The 15,015-nt window shown below is 26.1% G+C and overlaps 1 protein-coding gene across 1 annotated transcript in view; it reads left to right on the plus strand.

The window, feature by feature from the left end:
• The first annotated feature begins 2,955 nt into the window (after positions 1-2,955).
• LOC122503302 overlaps positions 2,956-15,015 on the plus strand; it is a 41,918-nt gene continuing 29,858 nt past the window's right edge. The window contains exons 1-6 of the mRNA XM_043613787.1: positions 2,956-3,249; positions 3,766-3,986; positions 4,058-4,352; positions 4,448-4,513; positions 4,597-4,686; positions 14,778-14,998. Of these exons, the coding sequence (XP_043469722.1) occupies positions 3,169-3,249; positions 3,766-3,986; positions 4,058-4,352; positions 4,448-4,513; positions 4,597-4,686; positions 14,778-14,998 (974 nt within the window). The 5' untranslated portion in view covers positions 2,956-3,168. The remainder of the gene's footprint in view (positions 3,250-3,765; positions 3,987-4,057; positions 4,353-4,447; positions 4,514-4,596; positions 4,687-14,777; positions 14,999-15,015) is intronic.

Raw genomic sequence — 15,015 nt, forward strand, 5'->3', positions numbered from 1 at the left:
AAAAAGAATGCTAAATATATAATTTTTCGCAAATTTTGTGTTTTCTGTTTTAATTTTTGGAACTTTTGACCATATTTTCCATCTCATCAAAATAAAAAAACGCTATTTTCTTCTTTATAACAAAAAACGTAATATTTGTAAATAAATTAAAATGGTGTCTTATAGAGTTAATCAAAAACCTACAAATATAATATTTTTGAAGACATACAACAGTGGAATCTTTTGAATGCAAGCGCTGTCATAAAAAAGAAATAATTTACTTATCAAAATTTTAAACATTACATTTCTTTTTTTCATTCCAGTGATAATAATATTGGAAATTTTCAGAAAACACGTGTATTGATTTTGAGAAATTGAATAATATTTTACTTTTAACTGCTTTAAAATTTTTCTTTAAAAAATTAACTCTTTTCGATATTTTTTTATAATTTTAATTAATAATCATTCAAAAAATTTTTTAAACATGTCTTTTCCACGGTTTTGGTGTTTGAAAATAATTGTTAGGTTATAGCAGTATTTTCTCATTAGCACTTAGACAGAAGATATGTCCAATTAAATTAAAATTGAAATTAAATTAAAATTAACTTGAATTTCTACTTGACAGAATTTCTATTTACTCAAATTTAAAATCAATCAAAATATTTTTAAAGTATAAAATTAATTTTTAAAAATTATGACAAAATTTATTTTGTATATAAAATATGATCAGTGAATTTTCAATTAATGTTTTCTCATATTTTCATCGGAAATTTAATAAAAAAGCAAAGAAATCCAGAAAAAAACTTTAACGAAATAACAAAGCTATCATCGAACTAGTGTTTAAAAATTTAAATAATAAAAATTTCGTTTTAATTTTAATATTGGAGAACTTCATTGTATATTATTATTAATTGGGCGCAGAAAAAAATTTTTGCAATGTGATTCGTATAAAAATAGAAAGAATATTAAAAACGAGAAACATGTTTTCTTTTTGGATTTTTTTTGAATCTAGTAAAGGCTTTGAAAAAACTTGAAATTTCCATTTCTTAAAAATTAAAATTTTTTTTATTCTCTCCCAATACGTGGGACCCTGATAATTTTTTATGGAATATGATCATTTTACATTTAGAAGCCAGAAAAAAATTGAAAGAAAAAAAGACGCTGGGGTTTTTGAGAAAATTAGATTTTTATTTTTTCAGAAAAATCGCCGCCATTTTGTTAAATTTCAACATATTTTAATTTGACTTATGAGTTTTACAAGATCATATAAGCTACGATTAAGAACAAAAAAGAATTATTTTATTATAGATAAAAGGGAAAAAGATAAGACAATTTAAACAGAAATTTTGTGATACGTGTCAAAATTGTTTTTTATTGTAAATGTACATATATATTTTTTAGTTGCAAGTATTAAATGCAGTAAATAGAAAGGTATAGAACAATATTTATTTTTGTTTATTAATAATATTTTTACGCATTATTACACCAGAGTTTTCTGGGTCTTTGATTATCAGCTTTATATATTTTCTTTAAATTCAAAATTTTAAAGCAGTAAATGTGCATGAAATAAAATGAAAATTTTTTTTAATAAATACAGAGTGGCACAAATTTTAGAATTTAAAAATATATTTTGTTTACAATTTTTTATTGACAATATTAATTACATGTCTCATTAATGATAAATACTGCTCACAATTCTTAATTGATTAAAATTTTTTTCTAATACTCTGCATTAAATTCCGAACAAACGTAAGGCCCGAGCAGAAATTTTAATCGCGGCATTGTAAGTATTAGTTCTTATTTGTTCAACTATTGTCATTGCAAAGTTTCTAAACACATAAGTATGTAGTTTTTTTATTTTCTAACATTTTTTATAAAATATTAGATAACTTTTTATGTCAAAATTTTGATATTCAATTGGAATAATAAGCCCTACTATGTTCCTAGAGTACATTGTTTTGTTATTTGAATTGGAAATATTCAAAATATTAAAATCGACTTTTTCGACTTTTTTCAACTACAAAAGTCGATCCGAGGCCTGTCACTGTATAATTTGATAAGTTTTTTTTTAAGCGTATGTCCATTGCACTTTAAGACGGTGATTCTTGTCACAGAAGTGAAGGTCAATCATTTAAAAAATTTTTGACATTCTTTTAAAGTTGTTAGAGTTTTTTTATGAAACATAGCTTTACTGTAAGTCTTTAAAAGCACTATATTTGTAAATTTTTGATCAAATTTATAAGACACAATGCTAATTTAATTGATAATATTTCGTTTTTTGTTAGAAAAAAGAAAATATCGTTTTTTTTTTATTTTTATGAATTAACTGGATATTTTGAAAAATGATAATTTAACTAAATAAAAATTCTGATAAAGTAGAAATTCAAGTTAATTTTAATTCTATTAATCATAGCTTTTGCCTAAGTGACTCAAGCTAATGGCGACTGCTGTTAACCTACGAATTGTTATATCCAACTTTAAAACCTAAAAATCTCATGATTATACCATTTTTTACAAAAATTATTTACCAAATTTATAAAAAATTCCAAGAAGAGTCAAGTTTTTAAAGAAAAATTTCAAAGCAGTAAAAAGTTAAATTTTCATTTTTTTGAAGTCAAAGTCATGAAAATTCTAAATGTTATGACATATAAAAATATCTCCATCGAAAAATTAGTGGCATACTTCATAAATTTTGAGCCTTAAACCATGTTTTAACAATTATTTATAAAAATTAAACAAAATACCGAGAAGAGTCAATTTTTTAAAGCAAAATTTTAAAGCAGTAAAAAGTAAAATTTTTCAAATTCAAAGTCATGTATTTTCTAAAAATTTCCAAGAATATTATCACTGGAATGCAAAAAGAAAAATGTATTGTCTATAAATTTGATAAGTAAATTATTTCTTTTTTATGACAGCGTATGCCTTCAAAGGATTAAACTGCAGGCATTTGTTGAGTATAAATACAATCGAGTAACAAACAATTATTCACATTACTGCGAATTTTTAATTGCATTTCTTACATTTTATTTTTATTAAATAAACCATTTTATTAATGAGAAAAAAGTGCTAATACTAAATATCTAAGATTGAATCCAATTTGTTTAAAACAATATTATAGCTTAAAAGACAACATCAAATCAGTGGAAATATTAATAATATTGAGTAGTAATCTATTCAACATTTAAAAAAATGGCCCCTTTAAAATGTATTTTACTATTTCTTTTCTTTACTACTGATTTAGTAATTGGAGTGCGATATTCGAGCGGAGAAGTAAGTTTAACCAAATTAACATTTTATCATTCACTTTTCTATTTTATCTTCAATTTTTTTGTGAAACTTTAGTATTAACCATGGTAAGAAGCAAAACTATTTTTCAATGTTTATAAACTAGGGGCAAATTGTGACGAACCATAAATGAAGGAAAAAACAATTTTTTTCATATTTTCAAACTATGGGCAAAGTGTGGTTAACGATGAGATGAAGAAAAACTATTTTTTTTATATTTTCAAACTATGGGCAAAAAATGTCGAAGAAAGGAAACAAAAATTTTCTTCATAGTTTAAAAATGCAAAAAAAATAGTTATTCTTCTTCCCATGGTTTGTCATACTTTGCCTTTTAAGGCTACCTTAACGCTCAAACATTGTTTTAGGCCAATCTAAAGTAATAGACAAAGTTTCAGCTTCAAGCAAATCTTGAGCTTTAATTGAGCCTTGAGATAGTCAACATTTTGTTACGCGGGTTTCTTTGTGAATTTAAAGAAATTTACAAAAACTGATTACATTTAGGGTAGAATTGATCGTCGCATTAATAGGTTATTGGTACATCCACTTATAAAAAAATTGGTAGAAGAAGTGGAAAGATCTGGACTGGAACATGAAGGATTGTATCGCTTATCTGGTAGTAAAACTGAAGTACAAAAGTTGGAAAAAGATTGTCAATTTTTAGACACGGATATATCGCAATATGATGTAACTGCAATTACATCATATCTCAAAGAACTTTTCCGGTAAATTTTTATTCACAAAACATTTACTATAATGTAATGAGAGAGAAATTACGAAAAATAAAATTTTTTAGGAATTTGAGACCATCACTTATCGATGAAACAACATTCAATCAACTCTCAGATGCCTTGAAAATGGAAAATTCGGAAGACTTGAAAAATAAAATTACAGATATAATAATTAAACTTCCACAAGATATTCGAGATACTCTTGCTTACTTAATGGTACACTTGCAAAAAGTAGTAGAAAAGAAGGAGATAAATAGAATGAATCCTAAGAACATTGGTATAGTCTTTGGACCAACTTTGATGAATTCTCAGTATGATGACCTAATGGCAGCCGCTGCTTTAAATAACCAACAAACGAAGGCAGATAATTGTTTAATTTCAAAATTTGCAAATCATTAAGTTTTTAATTTTAGAATTAAATGACAATAGTTTTTTTTCTTTTCTTTCTATTGTAGATCATTGAGAAACTTTTGGAACTTCCATCAAGTTTCTGGAAGGAATTGATAAATTATGAATCGACTGTAAGTAATAATGGTGATCACTTTCCGGTGAATCTCGTAATAGTACTTCATAATTTACAGTTATATTTTTTCTCCTTCTTTAGAAAACTGAATCCAATGTTTCAATCTCAAAGGAAGACAAAGAAGGTGCTTGGGGTGGTGCTGCTTCTGCTGATGCTTCTGCTTCAGATGAGGTAATGATACACATATAATCAACAAAATGGGTGTTTGTAGGGTCATCAATTACGAGTTTAGACATTATTTTCCATTTTGAATTTAAATTTAAAATTCAAAATGCAGGATCCAAAGTAATTAATAATAATTTATTCTGTCTCCTGACTGTTTTCTTGAAAAGCATAAGACCTCGAAAAAAATACCAAGAAATTTCATAACATATATATATGCCAATAGAAAGCTTACCTTTTTCCCATGAGCCATGTAAAAATCAAAGTGGGACCTTGCTCCATATACCAGTACCTTTGGAAGTACGTATGGATTTTTTAATTGAATGTAAACTCTTATTTTTATAAACAATTTACTGCTTATTTTTTGACAAAAAATTAGAATTTACTCAAAAAGAGCACCATTTCTACAAAAATTTAAAAAAAATCATACGTACTTCTAAAAGTAATAGTGGGACAAAATTCGTAAAGTGGGCAACTAATTTTCAGTTGGTCAAGATTTTTTCATTAAATTTTTGTTTTTCTGTTTGAAATAATAAATAAAAAAGACAAGTTAAACAGTTTTGCAAAATTCGATTTTTTGTTGTACATATTGTTAAACAAACTTTTTTGCATAAATTTAGAAAAGTTTTTTTTTTTTTTAATAAAGTAATAGGTAAAATTTAATGATTTTTGGTATGATTATTAGAATATAAAAATAACACGATTTTTTATTATCATTTTTCATTTTAAACTTAAAAGTAATTTGATAAAATTATAAACAATTTATTTAAACAAATGAAAATAAATGCAACTTCTCGATCTGTTACTTTATTTTTCAAAATTGAATATTGTTCCTTATTTAATGCCCAAGTATTGCCAAAAATAAAAATTGGTATTTTACATTTGTTCAAAAGACATAAATAATTATGTTAATAACAATAAGCATTAAAAAATCTTAAAATCTTAAAAATATTTTTTTTAGCTTCATTAATTAACAAAATTAATTAAAAAAACCTATTAAAATAATGTTTGAGTGTTTCTGATGTATGAAAAAAAGTATAACAATTTATTAAATTGTTTAAACAATTAATTGTTGTTATTTTTTTAAATCTGCACTTAGGGCTAGAAATTTCTACTTTTTTCACAACAATTGTGCAATTTGTCATGAAGTAAAACATCTGCTAATAATAAAAAAAGAAATTAATTGAACATTGTCTAAACAATTAATTGTTTTTACATTTTTCATAAATTGTACTTGGGATTAGAAATTTCTAGTTTTTTCTGTATTGTGCATTTTCTTGTAACTACCACATTTAAGTATCAAAGAAAAACAAAAAATTAAAATATTTAAACATTGTTTAAACAATTTATTCTATTAATTTTTCAATTTACTGTACTTAAAACTATAAATTCCTAGTATTTTCTTAATTGTGACATTTTTTATATAACTTAAACACTTAAGTATAATAGAAAAACTAAAAATTTATTATTTAGCCATTGTTTAAACAATTTATTAAAATTTATTTTATTATTTTTTTATTTAATTTTTCAGTTGTTTGTATTTAGAAAAAACTAGATATCTCTGGCCCTAAGTAGACTTTATGAGAAAAATAACAATTAATTGTTTAAACAATGTTTAATTAATTTATTTTTTTATTTTTTATCATTACCAGATGTTTTACTCTTGACAAATTGCACAATTATTGAGAAAAAAATAGAAATTTCTAGCCCTAAGTACAGATTAAAAAAAATAACAACAATTAATTGTTTAAATAATTTAATAAATTGTCATACTTTTTTCATACATCAAAAACACTCAAACATTCTTTTAATAAGTTTTTTGATTAATTTTCTTAATTAATAAAGCTAAAAAAAACATTTTTAAGATTTTATGATTTTTTAATGCTTATTGTTATTAACATAATTATAATTATATCTTTTGAACAAATGTAAGATACCAATTTTTTCTTTTTGGTAATACTTGGGCATTAAATAAGGAACAATATTCAATTTTGAAAAATAAACAAGCATATCGAGAAGTTGAATTTATTTTCATTTGTTTAAATAAATTGTTTATAATTTTATCAAATTACGTTAAAGTTTAAAATGAAAAATGTCAATCAAAAACCGTGTTATTTTTATATAATCATACAAAAAATCATTAAATTTTACCTATTACCTTATTAGAAAAAAAAACTTTTCTAAAATCATGCAAAAAAGTTTATTTAACAATAACTAAAACAAAAAATCGAATTTTGCAAAACTGGTCAACTTATATTTTTTATTTATTATATTAAACAGAAAATCATAAATTTCATGAAAAAATCTAGACTAACTGAAAATTAGTTGCCCACTTCACGAATTTTGACCCTAGTATATAGCATATGAAATTTCTTGGTTTTTTGTTCCAGGTCATCATGTTTTGATATCCTTTGCATGGTGTGGTCAAAAATTGATAGGTTTGGCTAGTTGAAATCATGCGCATAATTTGCGCCAATGTTGCGATTATTAGGTTCCAGTACCAGAAATGTGTTACTTCAAATGACAAATGAAGAAATTTCCAAAAGTTTTTGGGTGGGACAACATAACAGGGCGCTAGATAGGCAAATTTAAAGACTGTTATTTTAAATAAAACAAACTCCGGAACATGAAAAATGTTAAAACTCCAGTATGTTAATTAAAATAAAAACTAATGTTAAAACTCCAATATAAAAATTTAAAATAAAATATTTAAAATGGAAACTAATTCTAATTCCAATAATTTTTAGATGGGACAACATACGCTAGATAGGCAAAGTCGTGGACAGTTATTTTGAATAAAACAAACTCCGGCACATGAAAAATGTTAATTCTCCAGTATTTTAATTCAAATGAAACTCATTCTTATTCCAATGGTTTTTAGATGTTTCGGAGTTTGTTTTATTTAAAATAGCAGTTTTGACTTCGCCTCTCTAGAGCCCTGTTATGTTGTCCTGTCTAAAAACTAGTGGAATAAGAATGAGTTTCCATTATGACGGTTCTTTTAATAATAAATTAAAAGTTATGTAAAATTCAATAAATCATTTTCCCTTATTCGTCAAAAATCAAAATTCACACCAAACATGGCTGTCAGACGCCAGTTAATTTAATTGTTGAAAAACTAACAAAAACAATAATTCAATAATGATAAAAAAAATAAAACAACACTTCTCTATAAGTCAAAATAATGTCAAAGGAGATTCCGCTGAGAAAAGTTAAGAAGGGAAAGTATAACCTTTTTGAAACACGACTTTTAACCAATAATTTTACTGACTATTTTCTTATCAATTTATCCTTCTGCTATAGTCAGGAATTTAGACAAATGAATCTTCTTTAAAGAAAACACAACAGAAATACACTTTCAAAAATAACACTTTTATTCAAACTAAATAAACTCTCTTTTAAATACAATCTTCCACTCCCCTACAACCCATGTCTATTCTACGAGATCACAAATTATAATTATAAAATATCTATAATCCTAGTCTAAAATACGTCTTCTCTATTCAACATCCAAAATCCAACTAACTCAAAAATGTGCTTTCGTCGTCTGCTACATTTTTCGCGAAACGCCGGTATACACTTGTCAAAAAGGGGAATTTACATTTCTTTCTGCGCCTTGAAGGCAAAAGGACTAACGCGCTAAATCCAAAATCAAATAATTATTAATTGAAATTATAATAATAAAAAGAAAATAAATAATGAAAGAAAGCAAATAATGAACATATCATGACGAAACCACTTCGTCACACCATATGAATTAGCATACTGGAGTTTTAACCTGACTTTAACCTTGACTTTGCCTATCTAACGTATGTTGTCCCATCCCTGGTTAAAAAACCGGACATATTTCGGACTAATCCGAAATTTGTCCGAAACAATGCGGTTTATGGTCAGGTTTTTGTCACCCGAAATTAATCCGGAAAAATCCGAACTCTATACGGTTTGTGAACAACTAGTGAAACCGGAGTTGGTCCGATGAAGTCAGAAATTAATCAGTTAATTTTAACTAGTGAATCCGGAATTAGTCCGAAACAGTCAAAAATTAGTCCAGACAATTTAGTTAATGTTAATAGAAAAATAATTATACAAGTTACACATATTAATTATTATTACTTTATGGTACATTCAACATATTTTTTCGATTTACCTATCGCAATTTTATTTACATTAACTTAAAATTTCTAACGCTTGGTGATTCGAACCTACACCTATATAACATTATATCGCACCGAAATCGAATACACTAACCACTATACCACGCTCGCATGGGAGTTCAAATTCATAATAGAATTTATCAAGTACCACGAAAAGAAATGACAAGAAACTAGCACATCAGTGTTAATTTTAATATTGAAACAAGATAACTAATAATACTAGTAAATTTGGAAAAACAAATTGACTGCAGAATTAAATATTTTATTTACCATAAGTAAATACCCTGAATAAAAAGTGGGACCGATTTCGGATTAATCCGGAATTTGTCCGCAACACTACGGTTTATTGTGGAGTTTTTTTTACCATGAATTAAGTTTGAAATCAATACCGTTTTTTATAACTATTGAATCCGTAATTAGTCCGGTTTAGTCTGCAGTTAGTCAGATCATATACGACTAGTAAATGCAGAAGTAATCCGGTTGGTTTAACCAGTGAATCCGGAATTAGCCCGATTACGGACTTAATTCATAGACATTTAAGGTTACTCCAGATTGATTTAGGATTCACAATTTCACTCGGATTGATGCTAGATTAACGCGGATAATTTTCGTACAATTATCGGACTAATCCACACTAATATACCCGGATTTAATCCGGATTAGTCCGAAATTTTTATCAGGAATATAATATGATTCGGGTGGCCGTCTATTACCGGATTCTTAGCATACATATTTCGGATTGTTTCGTATTTGTTTCCGAATATCATTTTACCACACTAATTCCGAATTGAAGCGGACTAATGTCGGATTCTTTGTGTACAGATTTCGGATTATTTCGTATTTGTTTCGGATTATACCTTTTAGTTGGATTAAATCCGGATTGTTGCAGACAATTTTCGGATTCTTAGCATACATATTTCGGATTGTTCCGTACTTGTTTCAGAATAGGATTTTGATACACTTAATTCCAAATTGTTGCGGACTAATACTGGATTTCTTGCTTACAGAGTTCGGATTGCTCCGGACATTTTGCGGATTAAGTTTTTTTTAACTAGATTAAGCTCGGATTGTTGCGGACTGATTCCGTATTCTTTACATATTGATTTCCGATGATTCCGTTCTTATTTTAGAAGAATTCTTCACCAGTCATAAATTTGGATTGTTGCGAACTAATTACGGACTGAATTCGTAGACATTCAGGATTACTCCGGAGTGTTTTCGGATTCAGGTTTTCATTCGGATTGATATCAAACTAGCGCGGATCATTTTCAGACCTTTTTCGTACAATTTTCGGACTAATCCGTACTAATATGTCCGTATTTAATCCGGAATTAGTCTGAAAATTTTACCAGGGATCTCAAAATTATTGGAATTAGAATTAGTTTCCATTTTAATTTAAATACTGGAGTTTTAACATTTTTCATGTTCCGGAGTTCGTTTTATACAACATAATAGATTTTCAATATGCCTATCTAGCGCCCTGTTATATTGTCCCACCCAAAAACTGTTGGAAATTTCTTCATTTGTCGTTTGAAGTAACATGTATAAGTAAAAAAAAATTTCTGGTTCCGGAACCTAATAATCGCAACATTGGCGCAAATTATGCGCAGGATTTCATTTAGCCTAGGTTTTGTGTTTATATCAGTTGATTAAATGAAAAATTAAATTTTGTTGTCTCTATTCTTAAACCATTGGTTTCGCTCATTAGCAATATTGATTCTACACAGTTTTATGAAAAGTATCAAATTGATAGTATATTGCAGATCAAGTTGTGGCAACGTTTTGATACTGTATAATGTATCAAGTTGATACGAATATAACTATCTTTTTTAAGAATGATAGTCAATACAGTATCATTTTTTGATACGTGTATTTGTATCAATGTAATACTGTCATGGCCGGTTCGCATTAACTTGAAATTTAAGTAATCAATTTATTTAGTTTTATATACTCTTATGTATTAAAAATTGTTTTATTTTACATATTAACAGTGACAAATGTGAGAAATTATATAAAATGAGCACATTATTTAGAAAAAACTTGTATTGAAATACACTAACCTCAATTCACGTTGTTGTGACATTTCGATTAAAGGTAACTTTACAATTTCTGGAGATTTTTGGCTCAAGGTATAGGGAAATATTTAAGGGTGCGTTCATTCCGTTCTTAATAGTATGTATTTAAAATTTGATTATTACTATTGCTGATGAATTCGATGTTATTTAATATCAAATGGTAAATAATTATAATTTATGTTATATATATATAATAATAGTGGTTTTCGTTATTTGATGTTTAATAATTTTTTATATATTTAACTGTGTAGGTCGATATTTTTAGAAAAAATATCAGTATAAAAGTGACAAAATGTAGTTTCCAGTGAATATAGGGTGTTTTAAATAGAATATTTAGTGAATAAAAAAAGGAAAAATTAGAAAAACTTATTATATTTGACAAAAGTAATCATTAAAGCATTTATTTATTACATATTTAGAGCAGATTAATGTTTACTTATTGAATAATTAATGTTTAAAGTTGGAGATGTCAGTTCTACCGTGAGATGTATGCGTGTGTGTGTAAAGCGATAATAATATACTACTGATATATCGCCGCGCATTTGTCACGACAGATGGCGGGACTGACATTCGAACTGCTTTCTGTTTTATCACATTCAAAACAAGAAATAGGAAAACCAACTTTTCAAGATGAATTTTATTTAAATCAATTCTAGAAATTGATATTGAAATTAACCTTTTTTTAATTTAATTGCTTACAAAGACAATTATTAGTATATTTAATAAAATATGAAAAATAAAAACGCAGAAATAAATAAATAATTATACTAAGAAAGATAAAATAGGCAATTTTTTCCCGTTTTCTTAAAGTTATTAGAAAATCTAATTTTTAGACCAATTAAAATGAGATTCTAACTCCTCCTACTTTAAGAAAGCAATTTTTTTTATTCGTTGGTTCAACTTTACAAAAAGGGAGTGAATATTTAATTTTTAAAAAGTTACATTTATTCTTGACCCATTAAGAAAAAAAGACTTCTGGCCAATAAAAATAAACTCCTCCTATTTTCAAAATGCAATTTTTTATTTGTTATAGTTGACTTAAACAAAATGGAAAAAATAATTAATATTTGAAAAGTAAAATCTATAATACCAATCCCCAAAGAAAAAATGAATGATTTAGACCAATAAGAATTATAAACAAACTCCTCCCATTTTCAAAATCAATTTTTCTATTTGTTGGTTGAGTTAAACAAAATGGAGAAAAAATTAATATTTAAAAAATAAATCATATTATTCCAATCCCCAAAAGGAAAAATGGATGATTTAGACCAATTAAAATAAAACTTAAACTCCTCCTTCTTAAAGAAACCTTTTTTTGATTTGTTGCTTCAATATAGAACAAAATGGAGAAAATATTAAAATTTATAAATATAAAATTTAGTCCCCACCCCCAAAAGATAAAATGCATGTTTAAGACCAATTAAATTATCATTTAAACTCCTCCTATTTTCAACTTTTTTATTTTTTATTTTTTTTTTATTTTCAACTTTTTTTTTTAAAAATATAAAATTTAACCACAAACCTTTCCGAAAAAATAGGAGGAGTTTTAATTTAATTTTTTATTGTTTACTAGACTTTATTTTTTCTTTTGGGGGTTGGAATTATACGTTTTATTTTTCAAATATTAATCTTTTCTCTATTTTGTTTAACTTAACCAACAAATAGAAAAGTTGATTTTGAAAATAGGAGGAGTTTAAATCTTTTTTTATTGGCTAATAGCAGTCAATTTTTTTGTGAGGGGTGGAGACTAAATTTTATATTTTTTGAAGTTTAATATTTTCTCCATTTTGTTCTATTGAACCCACTGATAAAAAAATGCTTTTATTAAGAAGGAGGAGTTTAAATGTTAATTTAATTGGTCTTAAACATCCATTTTATCTTTTGGGGGTTGGGACTAAATTTTATATTTTAAAATATTAATATTTTCTCCATTTTGTTCTATTGAACAAACTAATAAAAAAAGCTTTTATTAAGAGGGAGGAGTTTAAATGTTACTTTAATTGGTCTTAAACATCTATTTTATCTTTTGGGGGTTGGGACTAAATTTTATATTTTTAAATATTAATATTTTCTCCATTTTGTTCTATTGAAGCCACAAAAAAAATAGTTTTCTTTAAAAAGAAGAAGTTTCAATTTTATTTTAATTGATTTTCAGTTATATTTAACTCAACTAACAAATAAAAAATTGCATTTTGAAAAATTAGATTTTCTAATAACTTTAAGAAAACGGGAAAAAATTGCCTATTTTATCTTTCTTAGTATAATTATTTATTTATTTCTGCGTTTTTATTTTTCATATTTTATTAAATATACTAATAATTGTCTTTGTAAGCAATTAAATTAAAAAAAGGTTAATTTCAATATCAATTTCTAGAATTGATTTAAATAAAATTCATCTTGAAAAGTTGGTTTTCCTATTTCTTGTTTTGAATGTGATAAAACAGAAAGCAGTTCGAATGTCAGTCCCGCCATCTGTCGTGACAAATGCGCGGCGATATATCAGTAGTATATTATTATCGCTTTACACACACACGCATACATCTCACGGTAGAACTGACATCTCCAACTTTAAACATTAATTATTCAATAAGTAAACATTAATCTGCTCTAAATATGTAATAAATAAATGCTTTAATGATTACTTTTGTCAAATATAATAAGTTTTTCTAATTTTTCCTTTTTTTATTCACTAAATATTCTATTTAAAACACCCTATATTCACTGGAAACTACATTTTGTCACTTTTATACTGATATTTTTTCTAAAAATATCGACCTACACAGTTAAATATATAAAAAATTATTAAACATCAAATAACGAAAACCACTATTATTATATATATATAACATAAATTATAATTATTTACCATTTGATATTAAATAACATCGAATTCATCAGCAATAGTAATAATCAAATTTTAAATACATACTATTAAGAACGGAATGAACGCACCCTTAAATATTTCCCTATACCTTGAGCCAAAAATCTCCAGAAATTGTAAAGTTACCTTTAATCGAAATGTCACAACAACGTGAATTGAGGTTAGTGTATTTCAATACAAGTTTTTTCTAAATAATGTGCTCATTTTATATAATTTCTCACATTTGTCACTGTTAATATGTAAAATAAAACAATTTTTAATACATAAGAGTATATAAAACTAAATAAATTGATTACTTAAATTTCAAGTTAATGCGAACCGGCCATGACAGTATTACATTGATACAAATACACGTATCAAAAAATGATACTGTATTGACTATCATTCTTAAAAAAGATAGTTATATTCGTATCAACTTGATACATTATACAGTATCAAAACGTTGCCAAATAAAATGATACTTTCCAGAAAACTGTGTACCAATGGCTAGAAACAATTTTTGTGCAATTTCCATTCTTTAAGGTAAAGTCAAAATCTTGAAAATTATGATATTGCCAATCATATTAGTTTTTAAAAAATTTATAAGTTTTTGTAACAAATTTCTTTAAATTTTTGTAAAATGGGCACATAAAATTTGATAGAAAAGTAAAAAATTGTATCTAGCCATTGCCCATACTTTGCCTGACTCTTTCCATTATTTGGAAAAAACCCTCTCAAGGCTAAAGGCTAACTTAAAGCTCAAAACTTGTGTTAGGCCAATCTTAACCCAGTGTGCACGTTCTGGAACTGTTCTGTAACAGTTAATGAAAATAAAGAACAGTTACAGAACGGTTCCGGAATTGTTCCGAAATGTGCACACTGGGAAGTAATAGACAAAGTTTCAGCTTCAAGCAAATCTTGAGCTTTAATTGAGCCTTGAGATAGTCAACATTTTGTTACGCGGGTTTCTTTGTGAATTTAAAGAAATTTACAAAAACTGATTACATTTAGGGTAGAATTGATCGTCGCATTAATAGGTTATTGGTACATCCACTTATAAAAAAATTGGTAGAAGAAGTGGAAAGATCTGGACTGGAACATGAAGGATTGTATCGCTTATCTGGTAGTAAAACTGAAGTACAAAAGTTGGAAAAAGATTGTCAATTTTTAGACACGGATATATCGCAATATGATGTAACTGCAATTACATCATATCTCAAAGAACTTTTCCGGTAAATTTTTATTCACA

Source organism: Leptopilina heterotoma, unplaced genomic scaffold (genome assembly GCF_015476425.1).
Source record: "Leptopilina heterotoma isolate Lh14 unplaced genomic scaffold, ASM1547642v1 Lhet_26, whole genome shotgun sequence".
Classification (NCBI taxonomy): Eukaryota; Metazoa; Arthropoda; class Insecta; order Hymenoptera; family Figitidae; genus Leptopilina; species Leptopilina heterotoma.